Raw genomic sequence first — 16,808 nt, forward strand, 5'->3', positions numbered from 1 at the left:
AACAAACATACGTATATGTTAAATATTAAACAACAACACATGCTTTTGCCACGAAAATAAAGTACATAACTTTGTTTGTTTAAATGAATGCTGACCCCGCGTCGTCCTCAACCGGGCAACACGGGGGAATCCTCCAGCCGCCGGCGGCCCCTCCCTCACCTCCTTCCCCACCCCCGCCGCTGCTGGAGGAGGCCGTCCGACGGCGGACGACGGCGGCGGGGCGTCCTTAGTTTTTCCTTAATTTTCTCCCTCGCCCTAGCTCATTCTCCTATCCCCACATCCATTGTTGATCTGATCTGATCTGCCAAGACAACCTGGCCAAGATCGTGGCGCCGATCCCGGCATGGACAGCGCCGTTCGGTCACAATCTGGCGAGGCGCGCGATCGTCCACAGTGACGGAGGCGAGGGGCATGATGCCATCCGCGGCTGCCCACTAATGTTCCTTGTCTGGTACCGTTGTGTGGCCTTTGCCCGAGATCTTCGCCGCTGCGCACAGATCACCGTGACGAGGAACAAGCGGCGGCGCCACCACATCGTATTATCCACCTCGTCGGCTAGGGATTAATGGAGGTGGGTATGTCAAGATAGATCGAAGGCCAGAGGTTCTACGCACTCATACTATGTGAGACTTCTTGGTAATGGCAGTGATGTAAGAAGAAGACTGGATGGGGCAGATCGGAAGAAATTTGCGTGTTGGACGATTGGAATCTTGCAGCAGTAATCTCGGCGAGTGGGGCGGCGACACTGGCAGACTTCGTTCTTGGCGGTCTCAGTTTCCGGGGTGAAAACCCTAGGTCTTGTACCTGGCAATGGCGGCTTCCTAATCGTTTCCTTGTTGAAGGCACTGTTTGGAGATTTGACCTTCTCCAGGGTGAAAACCCAGGATCTGACTATGATGGTTGGACCGGACGACGATGGTGTTTGTGCACTATAACCTTCTTGAAGGCGTTCGTTTTTGGAGAATCTTTTTCGGAGTCTAGGTGTTGCCATCACTGGTTGTGCTCTTGCTGCTGCGAGCCTCTCTTTGTTTCAACTGGGCCTTTGTTTTCTTTTTTCTTCTTCTTTTATTTTTTGGCTGTGTGCATCCGTGATGTCTAGACTTGATCTGGATATTATGTTGTTGCAGAGGCTGGGTGTAATTGGTATCATCTTGATATTAATATATTCCCTTTGTCGGAAAAAAATGAATGCTGACCATGTATTAAAAGAATGTTAACCTTGCATCGAAAATATGTAAATCAAGTTTTGAAAATGTTAAATGTGTATAGAACAAATATTGACCATGTACTAAAAATGTTAATCTTGTGTTGAAAAATATTAATCAAGCATTTAAAAATATTAAAAATTGTACTAAAAATGTTAATCATGTATTAAAAAAAATTCGAAACGTCAAATGCTATCTACTTGTGCAGTTCAAAACAAAAATATCATAGATAGACAAAGAAAGTGTTCCCAAGTCATAATCAGTGGAATGCTTTTATCAAGTTCTAGGTCTCTCTCTGTACTAACAACCACAAGGTCTGTCTGGGATTTTGGATTGCTAGTTCAGTTTTACTGGTCTGTCTCTCTTTAAAGTATCTCAATGTTCTATTTTTAGTGCACGGATGAAGTCATAGTTTAATAGTTTATTAGTTGATTTTTGTTTCAATCTCGGAGCTGGGGATCTAGACAGGTAATCTTGTATTTGAAATATGTTAATTAAGCATCTGAAAAAAAATGTTAAAAAAAGAATTTGAAAAATGTTAATCAAGCATTTGAATAATGTTAAATGAGTGTAGAAAAATGTTGACTAGGTATTAAAAAATGTTAATCTTGCATTTGAAAAAAATATATGTTAATCAAGCTTTGAAAATGTTAAATGTGTATAGAGAAAATATTGACCATGTATTAAAAAATGTTAATCTTGTATTTAAAAAATGTTAATCAAGTACATAAAAATGTGGAATTTTGAATAGAAGAAGGGAAATAATAATAAAACCAAACAAAAAAGAAGAATAAGAAAACATAACTGGACGAACATATCAACGAACAGATAAATGACCGAATGAACAAGTAAAATGCTATTGGGCCAACCCATACGTGTGCCCGCTGCAGGAAAGCTTCTGATGAGACGGATGCTAGTCTCGCTTTAAGCGAGACATACCATCAGCGGGGCATTTTGGCTCGATATGGTGGTCAAAAGAGCTTTGACGTCCGAAAAAATAATACCGCCAAAAGGTCCACTGCGTCATGTCGATTTGTTTGTGCAACTGAAGGCCGTCGATTGCGGGATAGAAGGGACCATTTAACAAATTGCCCTTGAGGTGCAACTAGAACCACCCCCACCCCCCTCGCCTGCGCACGCGGCAGATCCGGGCGGATCTAGCCGCACGCCACCACCCGCGTTCGACCCCCAAGCAGCCTCCGCACCACGCCCGGAGTCCAGGCCGCCGCTGCGCCACCAACCACTCGGCTGCACCGCCACGCTGCCACGAGCCGCACCACTGCCCCGCACGCTCGTCATCGTGCTGCTAGGCCCTGCGGAAGCCCAGCGCCGCCGTCTCCCCAAGAACATCTAGACATGCAGACAGACCCCCTTTTTTTTTGCGAGAAGGGACAACTAGTTCATGCAGCCCCTGCGCAAAAATAAATAAAAGTTCTTTCAGCACCATCTTAAATTTTCACTAATTTCGCAAAAAAAATTTTAATTTTTTACCATTGAAGAAAGAGCGTATGCATTACAATCTGCCCAGGCCAGAGAAGAAAAGTCTCGAGCGTAAAAGAATGCTCGAAGCTGCCTTCAACTTTCCAGGAAGAATGGAAGAGGCCGATCAGTCTTGCTCCGTTCGATGATTCGGAGACTGGCTAGTTATAGGCAATCTCGATGAAATCCGCAAAGTCAGACCAAAATGCCCAGAACATCCCCGGAAAAACCCACGGAAACTGGATGGAAAATGAAGAGAAATCCCCCGTACGTCCTGCGCAGCAGCGCGGTCTAGTCTTCTCCTCCCGTCCCCACGCGGTTCGCTTCAATCTCTCCGGATTATCTTTTATTTACGGTTTAGTAGTAGATGGAAGCATCGCAGGGATTTCCGCGTCCGATCCCCGCACGAGCGCAGTCGGCGCGGCGTCTCCGTCGTTCACACATGACATGACTGCTTCTTCTCCTCATGGCGGCTTCTGCTATCTCTATATATCATGCCTCCCGCCATCTTCAGTTCTTCATGTTCGCGCGCTGCAAAGACCGCAGCATCTCACTCGTTACTGTCTGCCACCATTGTTGTTGTTTGTTCCGGTGTGGATGATTCACCAAGATCAGTGTGGATGGTCATCGTCTTCGGCAGGTGGTACCTTTTTGCAAGTTATGCATTTCGTGTTCATAATGATCTCTGTATTTTTCTCGACGGAGGAGCAATGGGTTAGTTACGAGCTACAACAGAAGAAGACGACCTGACAAGCCAGCCATATGGCAGTGTACCCTCTGGGCCGTTGATGTTTATCGGAGAGATTGTATATACAGGATTGATCTGATCTGATCATAACAAGTTGGGTGCTTAATTCTCAATGGAGATCTGTCTGTGGTGCTACATGTTCTCAGTTTTTGTTGCTGTTGAGATAACTGCATGTTCTCGGTTAAGCAAAGAAAACCTACTTGAATTACCTTTTTCACAGAGGGCAAGAATGCTGACTTGACCAAAATGTCAGAAAACAGAACGAGCTGATGAGCGCCACACACACACCCGCTCTCATGGCTTTAACAGAACGGAAGGGGGAAAGAGGTACTAATGGCAAGGCGATGAGAGTTGGATATATTTAGTTCTCAACAAGTTATGATAAGTGGATCAGGGATGGTTAGGACGTTAATTGGTGTGGATGAATATAATGGTAGTAAGAAACAGGAAATATATTTCGTACCAGACATTTTGTATGTAACCCTAGAAGAAGTGAACCATTCGGTGCCGTCCAACTTAAGGAGATGAGCGGCGGGAGGAGTTGGAAAACAAGATGAAGAGGAAGAGGAATAAGATGGAGAAGTTTTCGCTCATGTTCTTCTCCGCTACACCAACTTCACCGGACCCTTCTCACCTTGCTCACCTTGAGTGAAACCCTTTCAACTACGGTGAGGTGAGCAAGGAGGGAAGGAGATAAAGGTGGCAGCTAGGGTTTCGCTTCACCACCCCTGGGAGTGACTCGGGTCTACATCTGCTCCAGATGAGCAAATTTGCAAATATAATTTTACTCGTGTCTTATTCGATGTAATGAGTTGTATTTGTCCATGGAGCCCTCTAGTTCCCACATGCCTCGTTTAATATAAGCATGGCCTTTATTTACGAAGTATCTACGCCATATGTACTATTTAAATCTTAGATATTGTTTGTCAAGTAATAGAAAACTTTATCTGATACATTTGATCTTCTATGTTCACTTTATACGAGAATTCTATGTTTCTTCATTCTATAGAATGTTGGACCACTGTATATGCTCTAATGACAAGCGGTTGCATCCCAAATGACATTGCACACACAATATAACCTACCATGACTTTCTAAAAAGAAGTTCAACTATCATGTCAATTAACGACAATCCAAGCAAAATGGGCCATCATATGAGTTTGGTTGGTAAAATACGTGCATTTGCTAAAAGTTTAGGATGGCGATTCTCCTCGCCTTCGATGATCGTCTAGGTATTGAGTGGGTTTAAGGGGTGAGCTGTGGATCCTCGATGGTTGTGTTGTTAGGGTCCTAACCATGGCTAGGGTTAGGTTTCCAATAATGGTGGTACCTAAGCGGTGGGGGTATCGGCATAGTGGAGTAGTTGGTCCTTCTAGATTCGTCCTCATCTTGAGGGTGGCTTCATGATTGACGACAAGTTAGCGAGGCATCGCCCAACGGGTTTGTGTGGTGCTTCAGCTTATTTGGATGGCGCCACCAACCTCAACTCAAATAACTCCCAAACCCTTTTTGCTATCTTAAGGATGAGATCTCTGAGTAGGGCATGGGAGATTATGTCATTTTTTGATTGGGCCACGTCTTAGAAAACGATGCCAAAGTAATGGCGGATCCGCATGGAAGTCTATACCTGGCGTGAAGCGTCACGAACCACCTCGAATGACGTTGGTTTACTGTGGCTTCCGTGGTTGGTCGAGAAGGGCTTGGGTACAAGCTGGTTTATTGTTTGAGCTTGCTGACTTGGATGAGTGTTTTCATTGTGCAATGTTGTTGTTTATTTTACTCAATGTCAACCATCGCGAACTTCTTACAAATTCAAAGTGGCGAGTAGTTGTGAGAGGCAAATGTCGTTGTCATCAGTTATTAGATTAGAAAAAGAATGGACGCCAAATGAGCCCCCCACAAAAAGCATCCGAACTTGTTTTTTTGGGGGGAATTTCGGCGAACTTGGTTGTGCGGGGGTGACGACATCAGGACTGCGTAGCCGGCCGTGGCGCAAACCCGAGGCCTGCGGGCCACCACCACCACCGCCCCGGCCCGAGCCCAACACGTCGCAAGGCACGCGCAACGGTCTTGCCCCGCCCGTGTTCGTCCGTGTGTGCGTGACGGCAAGATGACGAAGCTTCTCCACCTTCACTTGGCCTCCTCCCTCCACACTCCTCCTATTTTTAAGCACAGCAGCCAGCAGACAGGACAAGCGCCAAGCGGCAAGCTCCCAGCTCAAAGCTCGCCCCTCAAACCCAAGGACCCAAACCCCACCATCCCCATCACCGCATCCGCCCCGCGCCCCCGCCCCGGCTAGCCCACCGCCGCAGCGCCGCCCAGAAGCGCGTGATGGCGGCGCACACGCACAAGCGGCCGCTCGGCGCCGTCGCGCCGGAACAGGAGGCGGCGTGCTTCCCGAGGAAGCGGCCGCTCGGCGCCGCCGCGCCGGAGCAGGAGCAGGAGGCGCCCTGTTCCCCGAGCAAGCGGCTGCGCCGGGCGGGGCTCATCGTCATGTGGCTGTGAGTACCTCACCCCTGACCCCCACCTATCAGCCGCCACACTTGGTCTCCTCTTGTGCCGCTCCCTCGGTTTCGCCATTCAATTGCTTCCACGATTTGAACTCACCGGCCGCGCTTGCTTCGTGCGGATCTGCGTTCCCGGCCGCCGCAGGGAGAAGGGCAAGGCGAGGGTGGTCACCATCGGGCAGATGGCACAGATGCTTCGCCAGTCGCAACTCGACGTGGCAAACTCGGTCATGGAGAGGCTCCCCAACATACTCGAGAGAGTTTTGGGGGAGCATTTTGGTGTTTTCAAGAGGTACGTACACATGTTTTTCTCTAGCACAGCTGAGATGTTCTACTTAGAATTAATTTTGGATCGGTCTAGCTAGGTAACAAATTTCCCTCTAGCTCTAGGAAATGGTTTACAAACCAATAGAGGAAATGCACATTTCAGGAAAGTAACGGCCGGTTTGAAGTGTGCCGACGTGCTTGTGGGAACTGCCAGTTTTTATCCTCTGAAAACCACACGGCTATTTTATTTCTTTCATAAGAATGCTATCAGCAGCGCACGAGCTCATATAGAACGGGAAACTTGACAGTCATACTACTTCAAGTTCAGATAATCAAGTTATATATTCATGGAGTACAGATAAGCCATGGATTTGATCTTCTTCTTTCAGTAACCATAGCTGCATAATATACATAGAAATGGTCTCTGTGAGTCTATTTATTGAGTGTTCAACTTTGGAGAGTTGTGGATGTGATGGATAATGCTTCCTATGTTTAGTTAATGGGCAATTAATTGTATCTCTTGTTGTTGTTGTGCTGTATCCAACAGTTCTATTATGGGATGCATAGACGATAAGGTTCAGTTAATTGTACAGACAAAGGTTAGTATCCATGAAACAATCTTTTGTACTCCCTCCGTCCGATAATGTAGTGTCAAAAAACATCTTACATTATGGGACGGAGGGAGTAGTATCTCTTTTATTGTGCTCCTGTGTGTGTCCTAACTCCTTTTTGTTATATCATGCAATAGATGCAGGAACAACAAGCTGCTTCGCTTCCTAGTGGAGTTTCTGAGCCTCCTAGGTATCTGACGTTATAACTTTCTCCTGTGTCTTCCTACAGTTGTCAACACTAGTTCTGCATTAGAAGTTGAGCACTGGACATGCATAGTTCCTCTGCTTAATACTCTCGACAGTTTTTTTTTATTCATGTCATGATACCAAAGTTCTGCCAAACCAAGTATATTTGCTTTCTACATAATCTGTGAAGTTTCCTTTTTTGTTACTGTCTCACTCTCGTCCTGTTTTAAATGTTAGGCATGTATCGGAAGGCTTTCCTAAAACTGGAAGCGTCACTGGAGTTGTCAAGCTATGCTTTGATGTTGCAGGACCAAAAGATACACTTTTCACGCGTTGTCCTGTATGGAAGAATGGAGCAAATGCTAAAGTAGCAATACTTCAAAATGAGACACAAATCACGCAGGGTGATCTTTCTAAATTGCAAATTGAGATTTTACCTGTTCATGCTGATTTCTTTACTGGACAAGAGGATTTCACCAAAGATGAATTCAACAAGCAAATATATATGTATAAAGGGAAAGAGTTGGTCTTGGCAACTGTTAGTCTATCAAACGGCGAGTCCTCTCTTGGTTCATTCTCCTTTCCAGAGAGCTCCCACGGGAAAAAGTTAAGATTAACAGCTCGAGTGAAAAGGCAGGATCTTACTGTCAGAGTTCAGGAAGCAATCACTGATCCTTTTGTCGTCAAAGACCGTCGAAGTGAATGTGAGTATATTCACTTATCCATTCTGAGCACCAATTTTTTTTAACTATATCGAATTGGAGGTACACTGTGTAGTCAGCTGAAGAGCATGCTTCTCCTTTAAGTGTCTGACAAGCTGATTTGAGTAATAAAGAAAATCTTACAGCACATAGTATATCTTTCAAAGAATGATTATGGCCTTATGCATGCAGTGACATTATTTTACCTCAAAATATGATATTTTGGTGCTAAATGTTCTGCTTTTTGAAGGGGATGGCTTGTTCTGCCAAAAAAGGGTAGCAGTACTGTCAGTCACTCTTCTTTGCTCAGTACACAGTTTATGTCGATTCGTTCATTTCGTTGGTAATGGAGAAAGGGTGGGCACTCTGTAGTTTTTCAATGTTGTACGTGCTAGATCAGTAATAAATTGGTCATAATTACCATGACATTAATCCTTTGGTAAAAATTATTAGATGCAAATATAGCTAAAATGATCTCATTTAATATTGGCAATCTTGTCTGAACTCTGAACACACCCAACCTTTTTGCCTACTTCAGCAAATGAGAAGAGTCCTATTCCATCCAAGGAAGACGATATACATCAACTGAAGAAAATTTGCTTAAAGGGAAAACATCGGAATAACCTTGTGGAGAAAAATATTACGAAAGTGAAGCACTTGTTGCGCCATTATCACAATGATAAATTTGGTCTCCAAAAGGTATATATGCAGTTATAATGATATGTCTGCACTCTTCGATGTTCCAAATTACCTGTAATAGATATTAGTCATTAGTTACATTGTCCTGGATCAGGATAAGATATTCAGCATCTCTTAGGACTTATTTGGACATGTACTGCTAAATGTACTAATATGCACTATAATATCTGGTATCTTTTCATTAATTGATAATATAATTTTTAATTTATGGCAATTAGCTTGCTGGCATGAAGAAGGGGGATTGGAATACCATGATTGAACATGCTACCATGTGTGTTCCTGGGGATGAGATCTATTCCTATTTGGTTCCAGAGGATAATTGTCAAATCTTATTCAATGATTTCTATGATCTTGTCGGTAAGATAACTGATAACTATGTTCCTTACAGTGTCGACGACGTCGATCAGTTTCCACAGGTGACATCAATAACACTCTTCCACTTATATCACAGTTAGGCAGTTGATAGTCACTAAAATAATAGTGCGCTCATAATTACATTCGAATATTCTGTTACAGCTTAAAGTGAAGAACTGGAAAATGTCTGCATACAAGAAATTTGAGGAGCTGGAGAACTCAGGGGGTCTTATCCCTGATTATTTCCTGAGTAACGGCCGCCTTATCCCGGCAGCGCCTCCGAACAACGGTGCCAGTACTTCCAAAAATCAAACAACTGCAGAATTTGGTGAGCAACAACCATTTCTGCAGGAGAGTGGATTCCCGCTGGCACAGATCTTTGCAAACAATGTTGCTGGCCCTTTGAATCAAGAAAGACCACCATTTGCACAGTACAGTTACGAACAGGTTACGCATCAAGGTAAATACTGATCACATGTCCAATTTTGTACCAAACATAGTCCACATCGTGAGTGCTGCCTCCATGCATAAAGTATTATTATTTCTACTCACAATTTTGGCAATCAATTTTCTGTAGAACCATATCAGCAGGATCCTTTTATGGGGTGTAATGGAATTCCTTCCTATCTGACCCAAGGAAACATTGATGGTATGGGATCATTTCCAGCATGGTCAATCAGCCCATCCCACAATTCTGCACCAGTAAGTGGAGATTCTTGTGACAGCATCAACTATTCCTTCCCACAATTGTCAACCTCAATTATTTCCTGGATGTAGGCTCAAGAGAATGATTCAATAACTGGTGCAAATCTAACTGCCCAACGTAATGCATACTTGACAACTGCCACTCCTGGTAATTTTTGTCTTGTAACAGGCGTGCTTGCTACACCCGGTTTTTTTAATGTCAATATATGGAGTGTTCTAGATACACAAATCACTTCTCCATTATGCATTTTTTGGTGCTGATATGTTAATTGTTGGCACTTCCTCAGGTGGAGTTAGTCAGGGAACCTCTTCACTTATCCATGATCAAGCTGGCATCAGTGGATTATATCCAATTGAAGTATGTGCTTTTCTTTTTAAGGAGTTGGATAAATCATGGGAATTATGCTTTACAACAGAGCAATTATCTTTGCTCAGGCCAATGTATATCAGTCTACAGCAATCACATGGCTTTAGATTTGCTTTCGTTTGCTATGTCCTGAAGGTGTTTGTTGTTGCGTTCCCAGGAATGGCTAGGAGTAGAAGAAGCACATGTGGCAGATCAGAACTATATACCAGCTGACAACGGTATGCAATTTTCTATGCCCACGATAACCATAGTGATAACTTCTGTTGATTTAAGCTCAGCTGCTAGATCACAGAGCCTGGCAATTTTAAGTTTTTAACTTCTGATGATATCAAATTTGTTTACCTTCACAATAAGCAGGTCGCGTAAGATTGACTGATAACTACCAAAATGTTGAAACCCTGGCTGCTTAGAAGTTGAAATTTGCCCTGATCGTGTGTTTCTTTTGTTTCAGCAGACCTGCCGAATTCTAACAACCAATCTAATGGTTAAGAATATGATGGTGGCATCTGGTGATTGAACTTGAGACCACAGCAACAGGCTTTCCTCTACCAGAGTAAACATGATGGTGGCAGCCGGTGATTCAAGTATTCTGTGTGATTAAGCATTTAGTTTGTAAATATCGATAGTGTTGCGAGTAGTACGTCAGTATATTGCTGAATTTGCTATTGGTTGCAGTAGGCATTTGGGCTGTATTATTAAAGAACAATCTTTTAGAAAAAAGAGGGCACTTCGCTCTTCTTGAATACCGAGGAGCAACTATTCGCATTGCTGAACTTGGTGTAATCATGTTAATCAATCTTTTTTGCTGAGGTGAATTTCCTATGCATGTTGACACATTTTCACTTTTTTGAGTTAATTCCATTTTTTACTCCTGAAATATACGCTTGTGACAGATTTTACCCCCAAATCGACATTCGGTCAACTGGTGGCCTCTAATTGAAAGATTCCTTCCACATTTTACCGCTGGTTCTCGTTTTGATATTTTTTCCTCTTCAAAAACCGGTTCAGACGTTTGGCTTGGCATTTTGTCAAACAGGTCGAGGGCGCCGTCGAAACTCCGGTGGCCGCCCATCCTTTCGGATGCACGCGGCCGCCGCCTTGTGCCAGGAGTAGGACGGCCGCGGTTTAGTTAGCACCGGGGATTTGTGCCCAATTCGCCCGGCTTTGGTGACGCCTCGGACTTGGTCGCTGTCTGTCCGCGCAGTGGCGGAGCTACATGGGGGCCAACCTGGGCCATGGCCCCCCCAAGCTCACAAGAAAACATGTAGATACTCCTTTGTGTTAGGCATATTTTCCATCAAAAATCAGCTAATATAGTTAAGTTTGCCCCCCCTCTAGCCCATGGCCCCCCCCATAATTTTGGCTCAAGCTCCGCCACTGTGTCCGCGCGTGTGTCCGTGTCGTCGAGGGCCACTCCAGACAAGATGCGAGCTCCGGGAATCTACACCATGCTGTCATCCGTCAAGGTTGCGTCGGTGCAAGGAGAGCACCGCGTCTCTGTCTTGGGCCTTTGTTTCCTGCGTTGGACGGCGCATGGACGTTAAGCGGCGAGCGGGAGGAGGCGCACCCGAGAGGAGCACGGCGGCGCGTAGGAGGGAGGGTGACCGGCAGCATCGCACGGGCAGTGGCCATGGCGGAGGAGCTCGCCGGGTGGGGCATGCTCGGAGAGGACGCCCTGGGAGAGCAGCAGGTAGTGGGCACGTTCGGCTCCTGCAGTTATCGCTGCAGCTGGGAGCGGGAAGCCGGATCTGGCGCGGGGGGCGCGGGCGAGTCTGGAGTCTGGACGGAACGGAGGCCATAAGAGCAAGGATGAAGGGGACGAGGGGTTGCTATAGCTGGCCAAACGGGCGGTGCTAACTGGGCCGGCTCGGTAGCACGCAGGCCCGGCATGACCCAGGCTAAACGGGCCAGGCCCGGGCACGCGGCACGCCATGGGCCGTGCCTGGGCCTGGAGGCTAGGCACGCGGGCTGGAACGGTACGGCCCGTTTATGTTTTTTTTTGAAAACTATAACAGGTATATACGGTTTTATATGTACAAACCTAATTACCAGATTACAAGACCCCACGCACGCAACTTAACAGGTATATACGGTTTTATATGTACAACTGTATATACATACATTGTATTCTAACACCCGCTGCCGATGTTGACGTACTCGCCAGGCCAGATTCAACTTGCGTGGAGGAGGCTGCAGGCTGAAAGCTCGTCCAGTCCCGCCGTGTGCGGCTGGGGCCTCCGCCAGCTTTGGCTTTCATGCCTCAGCAACGTCCCCGACCACCTGCGTGGCTCAGAAACAGATGTTTTCGTTGCTTCGCAAAAGGCCATCAGGCAGCCGGATGCACGAGTCCGATCCGGTGTAATCAATGCTTCCGCTCGGGACACCGTGCACGGGATGGCTGCAAGCCGCCATCGTCGCCGCATGCTTCATGTTCTTTCTCGGCCGCCGACCCATTCGTTGGCTTCAGTTGTTGCGTCTCCACCAACACCAGGGATCCATGAGGCACTATGCAACATGAAGACTATTTGTTAGGATTCATTTCCTTCCTCGTTGATTGCTTCGACTTCCACCCCGAAGGATGTGATGATCCAGTCTGCTCTTGCAGTGCAAGCGGAGTTATTGGGCTCTGATCTTCGCTGCATGTCTTCTTCACAGGTGGAGGAGGCAATTAAGCCACTTCGTGAGGTCGCTGACTCTTTGTAGGGCTGGTTAGTGCGTGTTGGGAGCTTTTTAGAACGTGAGGAGGCTGCTTTGCAAAGGTTCCCTATTGCACCAACTCCCATGGTTGAGTCTGTTGTTGGCTTCGTGGATGAGGCAGATGTAGAGCTCTTCGGTAGCTTCTCGCCTCGTGCTGGGTCCAGTTCGATGCTCTCTGTGTTGACGGGCTTTGAGGGTGAGGTCTGTGCCGAGGTTGTGTCTTCGGTGCTGTAGATCATGCCCGAGCTACAGATATTGTGTGGGGAACCTGCTTCGCCTCTGCCGACGGAGCAGCTCAAGTTGGGATCTCTTCAGGCTTCAGAGGTGGCCCTGGTGCCCTCACCACCCCCCGTGGAGCCTTGTCAAGTGTCAGACGGCCTATCACTCAGCGTCGTGGAGCATGGAGTTTCAGATGTTATTGCCCTTCCCTCGCCTGTGACCATCGAGCAAGTGGTGCCTATAAGTGGTATGACCATCGAGTCAAGTGTGTCGGCACCTGCTCCAAATTCTAATGCTCTCTTCGCAAAGAAGCTTTGTGACTTGCTTGCCAGCGTGGATGTTGCTAGACCTGGTTTGGGTAGGTCAATTGCTTGCCTCCTGACTGGGACGCCAACAAGGAGCAAATCAAAGAAGGTCGGCAAAGGCAAGAGTGGTGCCATAGGCAAGACGAATGTGATTGCTTGATGGATGATCTCCGATCTCTCGGCTCGTCCTCTTGGACTGGGTTGCCTTTGTGGTTTTGGAGGAGCATGATGTCTTGTGTCGAGGTGTTCTTCTTGGGTCACTTGGCGTGGTAGCAATGTTGAGGTTGGTGGTTGTTAGTTTGGAGGGGCGTATGTGTCGTTGTGGGGTTTCATGTCATGTGAGTAGTTCGTCTGTGGTACGTTTGTAATGGTTTTCGTCTGATTTTCCATAATTAATTGAGCAATTCTTTTCTTCTTAGTTAATCGACGAGGCAAAATTTTTGCCTCTGTTTCAAAAAAAAAATTAATCGTACCAAGCTGTTGAAACCCCGACTGCTTAATGGTTAAAAGTGGGCTTGAATTTAAGATCTTCCTTTCCTTGCGTGCACTGATGGTGTGTTCCTTTTGTTTCAGCAATGCACGCGAATTCGAACATCTCGTGGTTAAATTTCAGCAATACAGACTTTCGTCTACTAGACTAAACAAGATGGTGGCAAGTGGCAACCAGTGATTTAAGTATTTCAGTGTGGCTAAGTTGGTGTAGTGTTTCTGAGAAGCAACGCAGATCTGTCATATTGCTCCATGTGGACCAATGGACCATGACACCATGTATGTTAAGTTTGCTACTCCCTCTCTCTCAGTTTATAGGGCGTGCACATATCCCTAAGTTGTCAATTTGACCAACCTAATACAAGTCATATATTATAAAAAAATATATCAATATAAACTTCAGATGATCTATTTTCAAACCGTATATTTTTTGTGTTATATAGTCTATATCAGGGTGATAAAATTGACAACTTAGGTATATGCGTAGGACTTGTAAACGGAGGGAGTAGTAGACATTTGGCTTATACCTATATTATTATAAAAATATCAACCTTTTTTCAAAGTTGAGTTTCCTATGCATGTTGGCACATTTTCACTCATGGTATGCTGTGCATCATGAAATGGTTCTCAACAATTTGAACAATTGTAAAATACACACATGTGAAGAGAGAACACAATAGTTATACAAGATTGGGTTCAGTTTCTTAAATACAAGAGAGCTTCCATTTCTCCATGTTCCTATCAGCTCCTACACCAAGCCCACGCAGATCGACACCACAAGCCCTCATCAATCCTCCGCTGCCCATCTGCCAAAGCAAACAAAGAACACAAGATACATCAGTCAGTTGAGCCATGCCATGGTATGACACAGATGCAGAGCAGAGCACGTTCAGGCATGGATGCAGAGCTCACCTGACCTGGGACCGACTAGCCAACCACGCACGCATGGTAGCTACTTAGTAGCCGATGTCGGCGTCGTCGACGACGAGGTCGCCGTTGATGAGCTCGCGGTAGGCGGCGACGGGCCAGATGAAGCCCCTGGGGATGATCCTGGCGGCGAGCTCGACGTCGATGATGATCTCCCGCATGGCGGGCTTCTTCTCGCCGCTGACGGCGATGAGGTAGCTGCGGCCGACCCACCCGATCCACCCCGCGATGTAGAGGAAGAGCACGCCGGGGGTGATGAACTCGCCCCAGTGCCGCTGGTCGCCGCTGACGATGAGGTGGGGCAGGCCGTCGGAGCCGCAGAGCAGGCCGAACTTGCCGTAGTTCTCGAACCGGCGCTTGGTCTTCTCGATGGTGGCCTGGATGGCGAGCGCGGGCGCCGAGTCGGGCGCGTACTTCTTGAGCGACGAGTTGAGCTTCTTCACCGACTGCTTCTCCCGCTTGGCGAACGCCTTGGACTCCTTGCACGGGGTCAGGCCGGCGATGTCGGCGGCCGCCGGCGGCGGGGAGGTCGCGGCGGAGGAGAGGAGGACGGATGAGAGCGCCAGGGCCGCCGAGAAGGTCTTGATGGAAGCGGAGAGGGAGGGGGTGTTGTTGTCGCCGTTGGACGCGGAGCAGGAGACGGAGAGGCGCGCCGGCGGGCGGGCCAGGCGCGGCTTCGCGGCGAAGGCGCTGGAGGTGGCGATGGAGGCGGTGAGGGCGGCCATTGCTGCGTCCGTGGCGCGCGCGGGCGAGCGTGTGGAGGGGTTTGATGTGTGATCGATCAAGGGTGAGGGGTGGGCGTGTAGTTTGTGTGGGTTTGTAAGAGGAGGGGATAAGGGGCGTGGCGCGAGTGGGTGAGGCGGGGATAAGGGGGCGTGAGGTGGGCGCGCGCCATTGGCACGGGGGAATCCCGGTGGGAGCCGGCGGGCAGATTTTGTGGGGGCAAACGGCTTGTGGCTGCGGTGCGCCCGTCTCGGCCGCCGGGCTGTGTGCTCGCCATATGCAGATTTCATGTGTCAGTCTTAACAAATAAATCCTCTAAAAAGCAAATAAAGAAAGAAAACAGAAGCTCCGGGGACGTCGGTTTCTACTGTTTTATTCAGTCAACCGTGACAAGTTTGCCTCTATCAGTTGGAAACTGTAAACAAGGAATATAAACACACGAGCCTAGCAAAAATCGTGTTTTTTTAATTTAAAAATGAATCATGACATGAAAAAAGAAACCAATCGTGTGTTGGTGGTGATGGTAGGCGGTGTTCGTGTACTGATTTGAATCACTTGCTACTGTTCGACATTGGACCCGTCTTGCTTGTTTCTTGAGCTCTGCAATCGATATGGGTTTGAATTTTTGTAAGATGGCACATACATAGTGTGGCTTGATATTGTTTTTAATCTTTTTGGCGATTTCTAGAGACGACCGAAACAACAAGGGGAAATACCACACACGTGGACAAGGTAGTGCAGCTGCTCCAACACCTCACCACACAGCAACAATTGAATTTTGTCCGAGGGTTTGCAATTTTACATGTGGCACTGTCCACGTGGGTCGTCCTTGGCGAGGAAGTCGTTAAACTAGACATGACTATCAATGTTATTCTCAACAAGAAATGCACTTATGATAAATCTCTACCACCTTATTGTCTCAGATCCGTCATGCCTAATTTCCAGATACCACCCATTCCAAAGTAGAAAATATATTCATCCCGAGGAATGCTCGATGACGAGGAGGCTTCATCGCCTAGCTCTAGCTGATTAGAATTTGGAGCTTAATAATAATATATACGAAGGAAAGTTGAATCGTGGTGGAAGGTCACAAATGAGAAAGAAATTGTGGCCAATTCGTATGATGAATGTTGGAAAGGAGAAGCTTTATATAGGCATGCAACATGAGGGTGAGGTACACTGTTACTTTAAGAAGGCTCTCCTGCGGGTAACTATGCCCATAGTCATTGCACGAAGTGATGCATGTCAGGTTACCATGTAGATAGGACAAGGGGGCCTCACCCATGTGACTCCATCTCTCTCCCCCCAAGCCTTCTCTCTTTCCGCGCACGAGGACGGGGCGTCGACCCGTGGCTGTGCAAATGGGGTAGCTGCCAGCCCACCCGAGTTCATGCCCCGGCTTTGACGCACGGTTCTCATGGAGTTTCTTCTATAAAAAAAATGCCAACGAGGGTTAACTCTTGGGTTGGTCTCATTTTATTCTTTCCGCGCATGCCCAAACATGCGGTTCTCTTGCTCAACCTTCTCTCTCCTATGAGAGTTTAAGTTTCTTAAAATTTAAAATTTCTGAAAGTTTGAAATTTCTGAAGTTTGAAATGTTTGAAAGTTTGAAAAATCTT

The 16,808-nt window shown here is 46.8% G+C and overlaps 2 protein-coding genes across 6 annotated transcripts; one reads left to right on the plus strand and one right to left on the minus strand.

The window, feature by feature from the left end:
• The first annotated feature begins 5,621 nt into the window (after positions 1–5,621).
• LOC123113503 (uncharacterized) lies at positions 5,622–10,644 on the plus strand. Of its 4 annotated transcripts, none has more exons than XR_006456063.1 (13): positions 5,622–5,933; positions 6,085–6,231; positions 6,754–6,805; positions 6,955–7,007; positions 7,241–7,707; positions 8,243–8,403; positions 8,622–8,819; positions 8,920–9,217; positions 9,335–9,459; positions 9,535–9,610; positions 9,750–9,903; positions 9,987–10,047; positions 10,281–10,644. XR_006456063.1 is itself a non-coding variant. In XM_044534748.1 (13 exons), the coding sequence occupies exons 1-13, from the start codon at positions 5,764–5,766 to the stop codon at positions 10,316–10,318; spliced, it is 1,917 nt and encodes a 638-aa protein (XP_044390683.1). In that variant the 5' UTR covers positions 5,622–5,763; the 3' UTR covers positions 10,319–10,644. The 4 variants fall into 4 exon arrangements, 2 of the variants coding, with proteins under 2 accessions (XP_044390683.1, XP_044390684.1); XR_006456064.1 differs by having other exon boundaries at positions 10,284–10,644; XM_044534748.1 differs by having other exon boundaries at positions 9,750–9,820.
• A 3,499-nt stretch (positions 10,645–14,143) lies between these two features.
• On the minus strand, positions 14,144–15,295 carry LOC123113505 (photosystem I reaction center subunit III, chloroplastic). 2 transcript variants are annotated; one of them, XM_044534762.1, is made up of 2 exons: positions 14,457–15,295; positions 14,144–14,345 (listed from the first exon to the last, which is right to left on the minus strand). In XM_044534762.1, exon 1 carries the CDS (start codon positions 15,189–15,191, stop codon positions 14,496–14,498), a length of 696 nt encoding a protein of 231 aa, XP_044390697.1. In that variant the 5' UTR covers positions 15,192–15,295; the 3' UTR covers positions 14,144–14,345; positions 14,457–14,495. The 2 variants fall into 2 exon arrangements, with proteins under 2 accessions (XP_044390697.1, XP_044390696.1); XM_044534761.1 differs by having other exon boundaries at positions 14,452–15,295.
• Positions 15,296–16,808: the final 1,513 nt, after the last annotated feature.

This window comes from Triticum aestivum, chromosome 5B (assembly GCF_018294505.1).
Source record: "Triticum aestivum cultivar Chinese Spring chromosome 5B, IWGSC CS RefSeq v2.1, whole genome shotgun sequence".
Lineage (NCBI taxonomy): Eukaryota > Viridiplantae > Streptophyta > Magnoliopsida > Poales > Poaceae > Triticum > Triticum aestivum.

What these genes read in the sequence shown, in the direction of transcription:
- LOC123113503 (XM_044534748.1), top strand. Translation starts at nt 5,764, where the DNA reads ATGGCGGCGCACACGCACAAGCGGCCGCTCGGCGCCGTCGCGCCGGAA. An exon ending in CATTTTGGTGTTTTCAAGAG is followed by an intron (nt 6,232 to 6,753) that starts GTACGTACACAT and finishes TGTATCCAACAG; the next exon opens with TTCTATTATGGGATGCATAG. An exon ending in CGAACAGGTTACGCATCAAG is followed by an intron (nt 9,218 to 9,334) that starts GTAAATACTGAT and finishes AATTTTCTGTAG; the next exon opens with AACCATATCAGCAGGATCCT.
- LOC123113505 (XM_044534762.1), bottom strand. Translation starts at nt 15,191, where the DNA reads ATGGCCGCCCTCACCGCCTCCATCGCCACCTCCAGCGCCTTCGCCGCG.